The sequence below is a fragment of the Canis lupus genome, chromosome 10, assembly GCF_048164855.1.
Source record: "Canis lupus baileyi chromosome 10, mCanLup2.hap1, whole genome shotgun sequence".
NCBI classification, from domain to species: domain Eukaryota; kingdom Metazoa; phylum Chordata; class Mammalia; order Carnivora; family Canidae; genus Canis; species Canis lupus.
This window is the reverse complement of record NC_132847.1, coordinates 38,815,783-38,833,239: the sequence shown is the minus strand read 5'-3', so window position 1 is coordinate 38,833,239 and position 17,457 is coordinate 38,815,783. Positions and strand designations below refer to the sequence as shown.

Below are 17,457 nucleotides of genomic sequence, written 5' to 3'. Positions count from 1 at the left end.
TGTTTTGAAAAGTATTCCTTAAACTGGTGCAGCCACTGTGGAAAAAAGTATGGAGTTTCCTCAGAAAGTTAAAAATAGAACTACCCTTTGATCCAGTAATCCTCCTACTGGATATTTACCCAAAGAATACAAAACATTAATTGAAGGGACATTTGCACCCCTATGTTTATTGCAACATTATTTGCAATAGCCAAGATATGGAATCAGCCCAAGTATCCATCAATGGATTAATGGATAAAGAAGATGTGGTATCTATACAATGGAATATTACTCAGCCTTTAGAAGGAATGGCATCTTGCCATTTGCAAGACATGGATGGAGCTGGAGAGTATAATGTTAGGTGAAATAAGTCAGCTAGAAAAATATACCATATGATTTCACTCATACATGGAACTTAAGAAACAAAACAAACTAGCAAAGGGAAAAAGAGAGAGAGACAGACCAAGAAACAGACTCAAACTGATGACTACCAGAGGAGGGGGGATGGGAGGATGGGTGAAATAGAGGCTGGGAATTAAGGAGTGTGCTTGTGATGAGCAACAGGTGATGTATGGAAGTGCTGAATCACTATATAGTACAATCTGAAGCTAATATAACACTGTATGTTAACTAACTGGAAGTAAAACTTTAAAAAATTAAATAAAAAATTTAAAATTCCTTAACTTCCAGTTTAATTTATTAGGAGGCTTCCCAAGGCCTTTGGTATGGTAGATTTGAGGCACCCAAGGCTTATTCTTTTCTGGTCTTGAAACTCTAACTTTTCATACTGCTTGCTTCTGGCTATGAACATTATTTCTACTTTAAATCTGAGAAAGAGCCATAGAATACTCACTTGGCTTTCTAACTTTGTGGATTTCTAATATTAGTTTTATGTTGCTGTGGAAGCTTAATTGTGCTTTCCCAGCCTCTTGATCTCAAGTTTAGAGATGAGAATCAACTACCTCCTTAAATTTATCTGTTAAACCTCTTTAAGTGACAACATTCACTCTTATTGGAGATGAATTCCGTTGTTTATATCTTATGGTAGTGGTGCCAAGAGATATTTGCAATTTTGCAACCCATATGCTCCATCTGTCTTCCTTCCCCAAATTACCACAAATAAACAATCATTCTATAAGTAAAATTTATGCTTACCTTGCAAAGATGGCTTCAAGGTAAATTCCGCAGTAGCTTCTGCTTCATCTAGATTGTCAAACCTAAACACCTGCTGCAGTAGGCAGCACCAGCAGTTCCTAATGATCTCCATGTCCTATCATTCACATTGTTGTGGAATCCCCGTGTGTGTGTGTGTGTGTGTGTGTGTGAGGGGGGGGGGCGGGGGTGAAACAGATTTCCACATTGAAGAGACCCATGTGGCAAAGAACTGAGGACAGCCTTCAGCCAATAGCTAGTAAGGATTTAAAGCCCTTGGTTTAACAGCCTGCAAAACACTGAAGCCTACCAACTACCTCAGTGAACTAGAAAGTAAATGGCTATGGCTATGACTGCAGCCTTCTGAAAGGTCCAGTCCTGGAGAACCCAGTTAAGCTGTGCTCAGATTCCTGACCCACAGAAACTGGCCTAAATAAATGTTCTAAGTAAGCCACTAGGTTTTAAGATTATTTGTTATGCAGCAATAGATAGTAAATAGACCTTTTAGAAATTTCTTACAAAATCCACCACGGTGATTGCTGAAGTTCTTTCTTCAGATAACCAGTCTGGAAAATAGTTCTATGTCTATCCAAACCCAAACCATCCAGTTCCCCCATCAACCCATGCTTTCTGAAAATATGACTAATGCAGGTTTTTGAGATGGAAAAACAAATAATTATAAATGTGATAAGGTGGAGGAATGAACTTAAAAATCAAAATATCACTACTGCGTGCCTATGAGAATGGCTAAAACAAACATACCAACAATACCAAGTCCTGAAGAATGGAAGATCAAGTTCAACCAAGGCGGTGGGACTGTGCAATGGTGTAAGCCCTCTCGAAGACACCTTTCCAGTTTCTTACCAAGTGAAACACACACCTCTTGCATTACCCAGTGATCACACTCATGGGTATTTATTCTAGAGATATGAAAACTTTGTTCACACAAGACCCTATACATGAATGGTCATAGTAATGTTATATGTAATAGCCCAAACCTAGTGTACTAGCCATGGTTCTCCAGAGAAACAAAACCAATCTTTTAAGGAATTAGTTCCCATAATTATGGAGGCTGGCAAATCTAAAATCTGCAAGATGGGCAGGGGGAACCTAAAAGAGTCAATGCAATTTAAGTTTTGGAGGCTCTTTGCCGACAGAATCTTCTCTTTCTGGGAGAAGTCAGTGTTTGGTTCTATCCAGACCTTCAGCTGAATGGGTGAGTGCCCCATCTCCCCATTTTGGAAGGCAACCTGCTTTACTCACAGTCCAGTGATTTAAATATTAATTTCATCCAAAATACCCTCATAGAAAAATCCAGAATGTTTGACCACAAATCTGGCACCATAACTGAACACATAAAATTAACTATCACGAGTCCACCCCTTGTCAACTTCACACACACACACACACTCAACAAAGTACAGAAGAAATACTCAAGATAATTATAATCCTTGCTCCTGTGAATAGTCTTGTGGTCATAGCTGGTATTTATAAATACCTTCTTCCACTATGCATTCTGTGTTCCCTTTTCCCTCCTCAAGCACTTCAGCTGATTGTCTTTACCTGGTGGGGTGATCTAAACCTTTATTCCTGAAGGGTCTGGCCTATTAGTAGTGCTAGCTGGTTTGCATTTTCTATTGACTTTAACCACAGGGCATGCTAATATTAAGAGATACCCCTAGGGGATCTCCAGTAGAGTAGTAGTGCAGTTTCCCCTCGGTAGTCAAAGCCAAATACTCCAACCAGCACAGTGACCATCTTCTTGGCTTGTTGATTCAGAGGCACATGGAACTGTAGGTGGCTGGATGGCTCTCAACTTCCAATTCAATGGAATTATTCCTGTGGCTTCTGGTGGAAGCATTCCTTCCTTTGGAGCTAAGACCTCTAGGCCAGCAAAGTATAAGGTCACGGGGATAGGAAGCAAAAATTTTGCTAGTGAGTCACCAAGTATAATAGTGAGTGGTGCCACTCATTCCTACCCTCTTGATTTCTGGACCTGGGAATCCTGACTATGGATATAGTAGCACAATATTTGGATGCTAATTCATAGCATATAGAGCACCCTCAAGAATCTTGCCTGAGCCCTGCAAGGTACTGCCACCAAGGTTGCCCTGTAACTGAGTCTTCAAAAGCCATTCCACCATTCTAACTAGCTGTGTCATAATGGTGGGGAATGCAGTAAGATCACCGAATTCCATGAGCTTGGGCCCATTGACCCACTTCCTTTGCTATGAAGTAAATTCCTTGATCAGAAGCAATGCTGTGTGGAATACCATGATAATGGATAAGACATTCTGGAAGTCCACAGATGGTAGTTTGTGCAGAAGTACTGCTTGCAGGGAAGTCAAGTCCATATCCAGAGTGAGTGTCTATCCCAGTAAGAACAAAATACTCCCTTCTATGGAGGAAACAATCTGATATAATCAGCTTGCCACCAGGTAGCTAGTTGATCACTCCCAGGGAATTGTGCTATATCAGGGACTTAGCGCTGGGTCTCTGCTGCTTAAAGACTGAACACTCAGTAGTGGCTGTAGCCAGGTCAGCCTTGGTGAGTAAACATTCATGTTGGTGAGCCCATGCATAATCTCCATACCTGCCACCACAGTCACTCTGTTCATGAGCCCACTGTGCAATGACAAAGGTGGCTGGGAAAAGGGGCTGATTGATATTCACAAAACAGTTCATTCTATTCACTTATTAAAATCCTCCTCTACTGAGGTCACCCTTTTGTAAGCATTCAAACGGGATGCAAAAATCTTCACCTTTTTCATCCATCCAGAGAGTTCGATCGACATATCCCTTTGCCAGACTGCCTTGCTATCTTATTCCAAACATGTTCTTTCCAAGTCCCTTTCATTCAGTCCATGAATCAGTGTATCATCACATGTATCTCTTGATGGGGAAATGAATAAACCAGCTGTGGTACATTCACGTACTGGGATGCTATTCAGCAATAAAACGAAATAAACTATTGATACACGCAACTTAGATGGATCTCAAAGGCATTATGCTGAATGCAAAGAGCCAATCTCAAAAGGCTATATGCTCTGTGCTTCCATTTATATAACATCCTCAAAATGACAAAATTATAGTGATGAAGGACAAATAAATAGTTGCAGGCCTTAGGGTTGGAAGGAGGATATGAGTACTCAGGAGTAACACAAAGACTATTCCTAATGGAATAGCTCCATATCCTAACTGTGATAATGGTTATACATGTGTGACAGTACTTCATAAAACTATATTCTCCCAAAAAGTGAGTATAAAAACTTGTGAAATGCATGTATGGTCTATATTTGGCTTAATTTCATTTTCCTGATTTTGACAATGTACTATATAGTTCTGTAAGGTACTATCACTCAGGGAATCTGAATGAAGAGTACTCAAGAACACTCTATACTACTTTTGCAACTTCTTATGAATGTCACAGTGTTTCAAAATAAAAATTCATATAAAAATAAAGGAAAAAGAAAATCTGGAATAAAAATGACTTGGATATACTGTTTTTTTTCTAACTTGCTTCCTTCACTGAACTAATGAGCAGTGCCAAAACTAGTATAAGGAAGAATGGAGAGGATTCCTTAGAAGACAAAGGGTGTTGACAGGTGTCTAAGAGCATAAAAATGGGAATTAGACTCCAGAAAAAGAACTAGGCCCAACCAAAGAAATTTCTCATGGCAACAGGAAGATTTTTTTTTACCCTCAGATTGGGTATTAGTAACCTAAGTTAAGATATTGAAGGAAAAATGCAAATTTCACTTACATTTTTATTTTTTTCTCTCTTAAAGTAGGTTAAGGTAGTAAAAAAGCATATTTTTCCAGTGTCTGGAGTGGAGTGGGACACAAGCCAAGGGAAGTCTCTAATACTCCTCTACTAATAGCTCTGGTTCCCTCATGCCAGACTTAGCATTAACAAAGAGTGACATTTGTCCTATAATGAGCCAGGAGTACAAGGAATGAAGAGGGCACCTGCTTTTTACTTATTCTCAGTGATGATGTCCTAGGAAAAAGGAAGACTGAATGACAAAAAGTGCTGGGGTCAAGATTGTGGTATTGTGGCCATGTGTATTGTTTAAGAAGAAAGGAGAAAATTGAGGATTGGACTGTGGAGAGGACCATTCCCTAGTGAATAGGGAAAACAATCAAATATATGTTTGCATTTTTAAGAATCAAAGGGTAAGAGGCTTAAAAATTGAAGTATAATTAACATATCATGCCATGTTAGTTTCAAGTGTACAATACAATGATCCAACAATTCTATATAGTACTTAACGCTTATCACAGTAAGTGTATACTTAATCCCCTTTATCTATTTCACCATCCCCTCACTCACCTCCCCTCTGGCAACCACTAGTTTGTCCTGTGTTTAAGAGTCTGTATTTTGTTTCTTTTTTTAATTTGCTCATTTGTTCTGTTTTCTTAAATTCCACGTAAGTAAAATCATATGGTATCTGTTTCTCTGTCTTATTTCACTTAGCATTATACTCTCTAGGTCCATCCATGTTGCTAATGGCGAGATTTCATTCTTTTTTATAGCTGAGTAATATTCCATTGTGTATATATGTATATACATATATATACATATATACACAATATATGGTATATTGTGTGTGTGTGTGTGTATATACCATATCTTCTTTTTTTTTTTTTTTTAAATTTTTATTTATTTATGATAGTCACAGAGGGAGAGAGAGAGAGGCAGAGACACAGGCAGAGGGAGAAGCAGGCTCCATGCACCGGGAGCCTGATGTGGGATTCGATCCCGGGTCTCCAGGATCGCGCCCTGGGCCAAAGGCAGGCGCCAAACCACTGCGCCACCCAGGGATCCCTATACCATATCTTCTTTTAAAAAAATCTGCCGGGATCCCTGGGTGGCGCAGCGGTTTGGCGCCTGCCTTTGGCGCAGGGCGTGATCCTGGAGACCCGGGATCGAGTCCCACGTCGGGCTCCCGGTGCATGGAGCCTGCTTCTCCCTCTGCCTGTGTCTCTGCCTCTCTCTGTGTGTGTGTGTGTGTGTGTGACTATCATAAAATAAATAAAAATTAAAAAAAATAAAAAAATAAAAAATCTGCCTAATTAAAGTTTGACTTAGAGGCAAACAAAAAACCCAAAATCCAAACAAAAGAAACCTTTCTAATTCTATTATGTCATATTAAATCAGTGTTATAAATTTTGCATTAATACTAAAGGCAGTTACATACACAGGAATACAGGAATTAAAAATCCCAACTCTTGTGGTCATTTATTTCATGAATCCTTCCGAACCCAGACAATAAAGGGATCTATAAAAATGTTCCCTGGCACTAACCCTTTCTTTTTGGTTTTAAGTTAACCCTGTGGTTATACATCTCGAGTAATTTTCATTTTGGACTATTTAAATCTAAGGATGATTTGTTTTACTTGCAGAATACTGCAAAATTTTGAGGAGTAACTTAGTCTTTCTTGGTTCTCTATTATGTTCCATCAACCCATGCGTCTATTCCTCTGCCAACATTGCACACTCTTGATTATCTGTATTACACCTTGGAATTGGGTAGAATGATTCCTCCCACTTTATTCTTCCTTAAAGATCTTTAGCTACTCTCATTCCTTTGCCTTTTCATACAATTTTAGAAGAATCTTGTCTCTATTTTCAAAATATCTTGCTGTGATATCAGTAGGAATTGTATTAAACCCACGCATCAATTTGGAGACAGCTGGCATCTTTGCTATATTGAGTATCCCAAACTATGCTCTCACTGTGCCTATTTATCGAATCTTCTTTCATTAGCATTTGTAGTTTTCAGTATACAAGTCTTCTATATGCTTTGTTAGATTTACACCTACGTAATTATTTTTATTTTTTTGAGCAATGATGTATTGTAAATTATGGTTTCCACACACATATTACTAGTTAACCAATATGTAGAAATACAATTAATTTTTGTATGTTGATCTTCTATCTTGAGAAGTCACTAACTAATAATCTAGGAATTTTATGTATGTATGTATGTATGTATGTATGTATGTATGTAAGAGATAGCTTTGCTTCTTCCTTTCCAACCTGTATGTCTTTTATTTCCTTTTCTTGCCTTACTATGTTGGCCAGGATTTTCAGTATTATGTTGAATAAGATTGGTGAGAGTAGACATTCTTGGGTTGTTCCTGATTTTACAGGGAAATGTTCAATCTTCCATCATTAAGGATAATGTTAGGTGGAGGCTTTTTATGATTGTTCTCATCAAATTGAGGAAATTCTTAATTTTCTGGGAGTTTTTTTCTTCTAATGCATGAGTGTTGAATTTTTTCTAGTTTTTCTAAAATTTTATGTTCATATATTTATTCTTTAGCTTGTTTACATGTCCTATACTGATTGACTTTTGAATACAGAATCAGCCTTGATTTTGTACCTTCGAACTAGTGTCCCTCATAAACATGGATAAAATAATTCTAAACAGAATTTTAGAAAACTGTATTAGTTTTTTATTGTTAGTCACAAATAACCACAAAATTAAGTGATTTAAAGGAAAAAAATTATTCTCTTCTAGTTGTGGATGTGCAAAATTAGTTTCATCAGGCTAAAGTGAAGGTGTCAACAATGCTGGCTTTTTCCTAGAGGGTCTGTTGGAGGAGAATCCATCTCCTTGCTTTTTCCAGTGTCCAGGGATTGCTTACAGTCTTTGATTCATGGCCTCTACACTTAAAGCTGTTGGGATAGCACTGTCAAATTTCTGAGGTAACATTTCTGTCTCACTGACTCCTCTTGCCTCCTTTTTGGAAGACATAAGGCCCCAAAGATAATCCAGGATAATCTCCCCACTCAGGATCTTTAATCACATCTGCAAAGTCCTTTTTGCCATTAAAGGTAACAAATTCACAGGGTTCAGGAATTAGGAGGTATACATCTTTGGAGGCCATATTTCAGCCTACCACACTTTTCTTCTTTTTACTGTCCTTATTTGGTTTTTGGCATCAGGGTAATATTGTGCAGTCACATTTTTATCTTTAACAAAATTCTGCTGTGTTGAGATATTACATTTGAGTTTTATAATTTTTTGTTACCACCATTTTCTTCTGAGTTGGGAATATGTTATGAGTATTCATAATATTTGGTATGTCAAGAGATAGGGCATTCCTTAAGCACAAGTATAATGTTATTGTATAATAAACACAATGCTTTGGCATCTAGTTCAATAGCAAGATACTCCACACTCCAGTGTGCCCTAAAAAGTATGGTGTTTGATAGTCACTTTACTTTTCTTATTTTGACATGATGGGTATGCATTAGTAAGTATATATATTTTTTAACCACAATAGAGTAGTATTTGTAGCACTTTAAATGCTGTCAAGTTATATTTGTGTCATTGTGACTGTAGCATGCCAAGAAGTAGTGCAAAGTGACCACAGCACTACAAATGGTCTGGGCTGCATACTTACCTGCACTACTATAGCTTGAAAGCAGCCATAAACAATACATAAATAAAAGAGCATCACTGTGTTCCAATAAAACTTTATTGATGGACACTAAAATTTGAATCATATAACTTTCATATGCTACAAAATATATTCTCCTTTTTCCTTAAGCCATTTGATAATGTAAAAATTATTCTTAGCTTGTGGGTCACAAAAAAACAGGTGGCAGTCCAGATTTGGCTTGTGGCTTCTGCCAACCACTATCTTCATCTCTGGGGACCTAAATTCTAAAAGGCGTGGGGAGCAGAAATTAACAAGAAGATAAATAAGCAAACAGGTAAAATAGGTAATTTTCTGTGATAAAGGAAGTTAAATCGTAAGATGGCCAGGGAAATATGTCTCTGAGGGAACAGGTAAGGGATTCTGAATGATGAGAAAAGTCATGATGAGCCAGTCATGAGATAAGTTGAGTACAGAGTATTCTAGAAAAAGAAAAGCGAGAGTAAAGGCTGGAGGCAGGCTGAAGTTTGGTGGATTAGAAGAACCTTTTCCAAAAAAGGTCATGTGTGGCAGAAACATAGTAAAGAGGTGAAATGGGAGTGAGAATATTTGGAAATCTAAAAAAAGAGGACATCACTGTTAAGAATGTAACTTTAATTAGTTGACTACAGTAGGAGTTATGCTAGATCTAGCCTAATTTTATACTGGACTTGTGGTCCCTTGCTAATTGAGATGAGCACACCAAGTCTTGTCAATTGAAAAAAAGAAAGGGAGTGAAGGAGAAAATGTTTTTATTTTTGCCACACAGTTCTAGGAAAATACAGTATCTCCTATATTACCCAGTATACAGAGAACAGATATAATTGGACCACACAGTTTATTTCATTAAATGCTCATTCTTAAAATAATGATGCTTCATTTTATATTTGCTTACAATACAAATGTGCTCTTTGATGACTTAAGGCCTTGTATTGCAGTTTTATGTACACAGTCTAGTTTCTTTATAAAACTTAAAACATTAAACCCTCAGTTTACACCTTTTTCTTCTTATAGTCAGACCAATTTGTGTGTCCAAGCTTGTTCTAAATTCTTCTCATGTACTGGAAGAAAAAATCATTTTTGAGTTTGCATTGATTTGTGGCAATATTTGTATTCAACAATCAAATGCTACACTATTTCCTTTTAAATGGCTATGTACTTAATTAGTTTCACTTGTTCAGCAATTAATTAGTTTCAGAGACTTCTTATTTTGGTATTGAACCTGACTATTGATAGTTGGAGCAGATACTGTAGCAGGATGGCAATGTATTTTTTCCAGTCACACCACACAAAAAGTTTTCACATTTGAAAACAAGTTCTTCATCGTAATATCATCTAATATCTTTCATAATTGTGAAATATCCTTCAACTAGTTTCTTTCTTTCATTTATTTTCTCCAGTACTGCTTCTAGCAAATATGAGGCAAAAGGAAGCTGGAAGAGAAACACAGAAAAAAAGATGATCAAAAGTCTATATTTTCTCCAGTTCAAAAACATATGCTAAATATCATTAAACCATTAGAACTCAGCTATCTGCAACCTTGCACCCATAATGGTACCCTGCTGGGTCTCTTTTCAGCTGATCTTACTGGTTAGTAGGGGTAATTTTGTCTTTTATAATAAAGATGATAAAAGAGCAGAAGTAAAATGAAAAAAGATAAACGCCTTATTGAACAATTCATGGTTTACTGACCATGTTAATGATGTAATCTGCAATACAAGCAACTAAGCCATTTATCTTCAATCAGCTGATCAATAGCAGGTTACAGTCATCTCCAGGGCCCACAGGCCCACAGAAGTAGTACTGTATGCTCATCACTCATCAAAGAATGAGAGAGAACTATCAATACACTTGTCTGTGTTAGAGCCGAACACCTTGAGAGTTGTAGGGTAAAATCTCAGAGGCAGAAAAAATGGCAAAAGTATGCCCATTGATTAAGTTGTTATAGAAAAGTTTGTTTGGCATATCAAAGTGTAATACACATGTTACAAACTGCTGAGTTTATAAAATGTAGAGTGCATTTTTAAATTTCATAATTTATATAACTTTTCTGGTAAAGTTTTATTGTTCCCTCTGCTTCATCTGGTTCCCTGTAGAACTCCAACTCGTGTAACACACAGATGAGTAAAAGACAATCTAAAATGTTCTCCAATTACTGGCCCAACTCCACCAACTTCCTTTCATCTCCTGTCCAGGTATCTAGAAGAAGTTTATCACATCATTTCTTGGAGTTGTCCTGTTGATTAACCAGGGAAAGACTACCTTTGTTTCCCTGAATGTTAGTGACAATGCTTGTCATGCCTGGTCCCCTTTCCTACAGGGAAGTGGCATCAGACCCTTGTTTGTGCTAGGATGACCACCAGTAGCATCTCCCATCAGCACCTGACCAATTGGGAGAAAACAGAAAAGATTGGCCAGTGGCAGTGAAACAACAGGTAAACAGATTAGGTAAAGCGGAGACCAAAGCTGGTCCACAGAATTGCCTGAGATCCTAAGTTTCTAGTTTCTACCTAAGATTTTAATTTAACTTCTTTCTTATCTTTATAACAAACTGCCTTCTCCTTAGGGTAGCCTAAGTGTAGGCCAGAAGCTTCTTCACACATGGTCTTCTTGAAACTTACCACTGAAGAAAGCATAAGATACCAAAATATCACATTTCTTCAGTTCTGAAGATGGACTTGAATAGAAGATATACACATTGACTTAAAAATAGCTTTTTCTGGGGGGGGGGGGAACCCCTACCATAATTAGATTTTTTTTTTTTCATAATTAGATTTTTAAAAAAGATTTTATTTATTTATTCATGAGAGACAGAGAGAGAAAGGCAGAGACATAGGCAAAGGGAAAAGCAGGTCCCTCTGGGGAGCCCGATGTGGGACTCGATCCCAGGACCCTAGGATCACAACCTGAGCCAAAGGCAGACCCTCAACAACTGAGCCACCTAGGCATCCCCATTAATATTAGATTTTAAAGAAATGCACATATAAAAAAAACAACAAATTATCAGGCAACTTTCTTTAATGTAGGCTGTGGCTATCAGTGCCATATGAATTCCTGTCAAAAAAGCAGACAAACAGGGGCGCTTGGGCAGCTCAGTTGGTTAAGCCTCCAACTCTAAATTTCATTTCAAGTCATGATCTCAGGATCATGGGATTGAGTCCTTTGTCAGGCTCTGAGCTCAGCTCAAGTCGGCTTGTCTCTCTCCCTCTGCTCCTCCTCCCCCTGCCAGCGCCCCGCCCCCCCCCCAGCCCTGGCTCATGCACACAAACTCACTCTCTCAAATAGATAAAATAAAATCTTTAAAACAAACTACTAAACAAACAAACCAAAAAAAGCAGACAAACAAGATTTCTTCCTGGCAAAAACAGAAGGTCATTTCCTAAAGCTGGTCAAGGGAAAAAAGGGTTGTCTGACCAAATAAGTTTGGGAAACAAACCGAACTTTAACAAGTTACTTTATTTCAGGATTTCTTTGAGGCTTTAGGATACTAACAGGCCCTGTGTGTCTCCAAGAGGGCAATGTAATATCCTGTCTCTAAATTCATCTGTCCGTGTTTTCATGGTCTATTTATCATGTGGAACCAGCAGTCCATGGGACACACTCTGGGAAACATGCTGGTTCTGTAATTTCTTAATGTAATAATGTCACACAGTCCTTTCACCAGGCCACAATGTACTGACATTAATCATTTTATTTGCATATCACATTTTGAAGTTTAAACTTTATTATCTTGTGATCTCAGCAGTTTTTAACATGTCATATACTTGGAAATTTCACTTCCTTTTAAAAAAATCTATCTCGAATTTGTCTTCCAGGAAGCCTCCAAGATAGAACGAGAAGTCCATTTACTAATTTAATACTGACAACTCACTTTATTCTCTTCCTCTGGCTCCCAATAAAACAAAAAGCCCCACTGTTAAACACAACTGTTTGTCAATCCTGTTTTATTGGATTGTAAGCTTCTTTTAAGCTTTGTATGGAGGCTAACACATACAGATTTCAAAAAGCAATCAATCTTTTAATCATGATGCACAGTATGTTCACATCTATCTGCCCTGCAAATAGGTCAGAAGAATGTTATTACCTGTCTACATAATATTAAATGAAAGTTCATATATCTTACAAGTTGGCTGAAAGTGTTTATTTTAATTCAACTTTTCTATTTCCTTTTTTATAAACCAATTCCGAATTTCTTCCTCTAAACACTTAGTGCTCACTCTACATGATTTTTTATGACTTGTCATTCACTGAGAACTATAAGGCCAGCTCTCAAAGAGGCCTTTCGGAAGTTGTTTTTATTTAAATATATAAGGATTAGCTGTAATATTATAAAATATAAAATTAATGTCATTTTATAATAAGATTATTAATAACTGAAACAAAATTAGAGGAAGTCTATGGAAAAGTCAGAATTACAAAACACTTCAAATGAATATAATAACTGTAATTAACTGTTAACCAAAAAGGTTTAAGCATATGTCCCTCCTACTTTATAAATTGTTCCTTATTTATGCAGTAGTTGCAATACATATTCAAATAATGAGTGCAATAGCAGTCCTGGTTTTACAAATACCTTCTCTTGCCAAGTTTGCACTACTCATTCATTTGGCAAACTTCTTCCATAGACTGTATAGATAAAAACTTCATCCTTTAGCCTAGGATGAATTAATGAGAATTCTTCTTTTCTGAGAGTGGCTAAGAATGGGATTTTGAGTTCAATGGCTAATTTAGTTAACTAAGAGTAATCACTTTTATTACTTATAGATTATTAATTCTCAAACCTTACAAATTACAGTTAACCTGAAGACTGATGGAACATAATTTAATCTACTGTGATTCAAGAGAGTTCTTCAACATAGTACCAAATGAACATCAATCTTCAACATACAGCTATAGATTGAGTACAGTTAAGACTGTCCTTAAATATGAAATGCCTTGAAAAATGTTTTAAAAATTCACATGGTCTGCTTGTTTGCCCTGTTTTTGGTTTTTAAAGATTTTATTTATTTATTTATTTATTTATTTATTTATTTATTTGAGAGAAAGCCAGAGACAGAGCATGAGTGGAGGGAGAGGGGCAGATGGAGAGGGAGAGGCAGACTCTCTGCTAAGCAGGGAGCCCCATGTGGGGCTTGATCCCAGGACCCTGGGATCATGACCTGAGCTGAAGGTAGACCCTTAACCCACTGAATCACCCAGGCGCCTCTTGTTTTTGTCCTTTAATTACAAAACATCTTTTTTTTTTTAAATTTTTTATTTATTTATGATAGTCACGGAGAGAGAGAGAGAGAGGCAGAGACATAGGCAGAGGGAGAAGCAGGCTCCATGCACCGGGAGCCCGACGTGGGATTCGATCCTGGGTCTCCAGGATCGCGCCCTGGGCCAAAGGCAGGCGCCAAACCGCTGCGCCACCCAGGGATCCCTAATTACAAAACATCTTAAAAACACTAAGACCAAGAGACCTGAACTTTCTGCTATTTTGAGTCTAGGTTAAGTGCCATTTTATTTCACACAGGGAGCTTAGCGTCAATTAAAATCTCTCTATATGGCTTCTGGAGGGAACTCAGACACAATGCTCAATGATGCTCTCACTGATCGGATTCTGGAGTTGGGTTCAAGCGGCAAGTGCAGTAGCCAACAGCAAACATCCTTTCTTACTTACCCCATCAAAAGTATCTGAAACAACAAACCCAACAATCATGCTGCCTAGGGTTGTATCTTAGATGGCATATGCCAAGGGCTATGAAGTCCAGAAAGCCTGCAGGAGTTCTTTCTTTCTCCTACATAACAAAGGAGAAGTGATACTCCTAGGTACGTCCATACAAAGTTCCACAAGCTTGAACTCTTCAACATAATGAGAAAAAAACTGTGTGAGTTGTTGGCCAGTGTGATACCGTGTGAGATTTCTTTGTATGGAAATTTAACTAGGACATTGGAATAGCAACTGAGTTTAGTGTGGTCTTAAAGCAGGTCTTCCTAGTCATTCAGGCTCTCTCTGTCGCAAAAGGTGATTTCTATTACAGAGATTTCCCCTGATTTCACACAGATTTCCAGCTATTCTTATATGTAAACACCTACAGATGTTTGCCTTTAGGAACTGGTATGCCACTGACACAATCTCAAATTTATCATTCACACAGATTGTGGTTTCCTTTAGAGGTGTTTCTGTATAAAGGTAAGATAGGAATGACAGCTGCAGATGTTTGAGAGCTACATTAGAAAAATAACAAAACCTAAAGTCCAGGACTATAAAACATATAGATAACTTACAGCATGAGCACTAATTGGAATGTGTTCTTAACAGTAAAAAATTGAAAAATTTTGTGTTGAAAGAAAAAAATGAAATAAGGTTAACTTTTTCAATCTGAGGGGCAAGTGGAACAAAATTTTCACCATTTTCATTCTTGTTTTGGCTTGGGAAACTATTACCAGGAAGATAGTGCTTTTAAAACTCAAATTGGTGGGGCATCCCGGGTGGCTCAGCGGTTTAGCGTCGCCCTCAGCCCAGGGCATGATTCTGGAGATCTGGGATTGAGTCCTTGCATGGAGCCTGCTTCTCCCTCTGCCTGTGTCTCTGCCTCTCTCTTTGTGTCTCTCACGAAAAAATAAAATCTTTAAAAATAAATAAATAAAAGATAAATAAATTGAAAAAAAACCAAATTGGGGTACCTGGGTGGCTCAGTGGTTGAGCATCTGCCTTCAGCTCAGGTCATGATCCCAGAGTCCTAGGATCAAGTGCCGCATCAGGCTCCCTGGAGGGAGCCTGCTTCTCCCTCTGCCTATGTCTCTCCTCTCTCTCTTTCTGTGTCTCTCATGAATAAATAAAATAAAAATCCTTAAACAAACAAACCCAAATTGACTTTAATCTAGCCTGAGTCATACTGAAAATAAAGATGTTAAATTTTGCGTAGTATACTTGCTTTCACTGGAAACATGAAAGAAGGTTTAACATTGTTAAATTAAAACAAACAAACAAACAAACCCAGGAAGGCTCTGAATGGAAAATTTTGAACTCTTGCTATTTGAACTACATGGTAAATCTGTGCGGGTGGCTGAGTGTGTGGGTTTACGTATGTGAGCAAGGGTGAGCGTGTGAGTATGCATGCACGTGTTCTAAGTGCAACAGAGTGGATGTGTGCAGAGTTCTAAGGAGAAATGTTCAGTTAACCTTCAGGCCGGAAGGAACTCTATTTACAAAAGCCAGGGAGATTTATAAAACCCTTCTCACTGCCATATTGCAAGATTTCTGTAGAAGGTAAGCATATTTTGCAGAGAGGGCACTGGGGAAAGAGCCATTTTAAATTTCAGCATTTGCAAGATCTGAAGCAACTAATAGGAACACGGATATTTAAAGCTAAAGAAACACCACTGATTAAATTCCATACTTAAAATTCTCAACAGCTGAAGGCAGAAGGAATTTTTGATAGGGTCCCAATGGCAGAAAATTATCTCCAAAAAAGTGGACTAAAATGGACTGAATGAAATCCAGAAAAGGATTAGCAAATAACAAAGAACAGAGCAACAACAAATCAAAATCAAGACACATTTTCTAGCCACTCCCAGCTCAGGGTTTTTATAGAAATCCTAGTAAAGAATTAGATTTTATAGGGATCCCTGGGTGGCGCAGCGGTTTGGCGCCTGCCTTTGGCCTAGGGCGCGATCCTGGAGACCTAGGATCGATTCCCATGTCGGGCTCCTGGTGCATGGAGCCTGCTTCTCTCTGCCTGTGTCTCTGCCTCTCTTTCTCTCTCTGTGACTATCATAAATAAATAAAAATTAAAAAAAAAAAAGAATTAGATTTTATAGTTGTATATTATTATACAACTATGTATATTATTATACAACTATAAAATAGTTATAAACTATATAAATACTATGGTGTTTATAGTTGTATATTATCTTTTGTACAAGTATACATATTTTAACATATATACCCATAATTTGGTTCAAGTTGTTTAATACATTCCACAGGTGATATATTTTAACTCTTTGTTTATTGTGCCCCCGCCCCCCCTCCCCACTGTCCCCCGAAGTGTATAAGATCCATGAGGGGAATGATTTGACTCCTTGGTTTACTTCTGTATTCCCAAACCTGAAACAACACCTGGTACATAGGGAGCACTTAGTATATGGTTTTGAATGGATTTTGAAACATAGGTTGGTTCAGTTTCCTCTCCACTAATTCTCTCCATTGTGTTTTAAAGTCCCAATTAAAAAGGACTGTTTCAGGTATTTTTAAGTCCTGAAAACAAAGCTAAATGACCTCTATTACAATTTTAAGTTTGAAGATCATAATGGCCAGGACAAATAAACAGTTGTCTCCTAGAGGAGTATAAACCACTCCTTCTAGTTTAGATATGTGAGAAGGTAGTATTGATCACAGTATCATAGAGGGACATCTTCTGTGCCAACTGAAAGGCAACAAATTAAATAGGAAACAAATTAGTTTATCTCATTTATTTATTTATAAGTATGGCCAGTAGACAGAAATTCAAATTCAAAGGCATTTAAGGCGATCTCTGCTATAATGGTGGAGGACATGGCACAGGTGATAGAAGAAATTTATTGAATTTATTTTTAAATGTATTTTTTTCTCTTTTGATATCTTAATATCATTTTTAAAATGGAGATACAGTTGACATAAAACTCACCATCTTAAAGTATATAACACTAGTTTTTAGTATATTCACAAGGTTGCACAACCGTCACCACACCACTAGCTCATTCTAGAATATTTTCATCACTCCCTTAGCAGCCACTCCTGTCCCCCCATGCCCCTCATCCCCTGGAAACCACTAACCTACTTTCTCTCTTTATAGATATGCCTATTCTGGGCATTTCATATGAATGCAATAATACTACATATGGCCTTCTATATATGACTTCTTTCACTTA

The 17,457-nt window shown here is 37.6% G+C and overlaps 1 protein-coding gene and 2 long non-coding RNA genes across 5 annotated transcripts in view; 1 reads left to right on the top strand and 2 right to left on the bottom strand.

Moving 5' to 3' along the window:
* Nucleotides 1-3,260, bottom strand: part of LOC140641488 (uncharacterized) — a 62,546-nt gene extending 59,286 nt beyond the window's left edge. For both annotated transcript variants that reach the window (XR_012038013.1, XR_012038014.1), the window contains exon 1: nt 1,135-3,260. This is a non-coding gene — a long non-coding RNA (uncharacterized lncRNA). The remainder of the gene's footprint in view (nt 1-1,134) is intronic.
* A 74-nt stretch (nt 3,261-3,334) lies between these two features.
* On the top strand, nt 3,335-13,532 carry LOC140641485 (uncharacterized). The gene is made up of 3 exons (XR_012038011.1): nt 3,335-3,492; nt 9,963-10,152; nt 13,358-13,532. It is a non-coding gene; the product is annotated as an uncharacterized lncRNA (long non-coding RNA).
* The window catches only part of CNTLN (centlein), a 331,003-nt gene continuing 322,150 nt past the window's right edge, over nt 8,605-17,457 (bottom strand). For both annotated transcript variants that reach the window (XM_072841469.1, XM_072841470.1), the window contains exon 26: nt 8,605-9,995. In XM_072841469.1, coding sequence (XP_072697570.1) covers nt 9,894-9,995 — 102 coding nt within the window. In that variant the 3' untranslated portion in view covers nt 8,605-9,893. The remainder of the gene's footprint in view (nt 9,996-17,457) is intronic.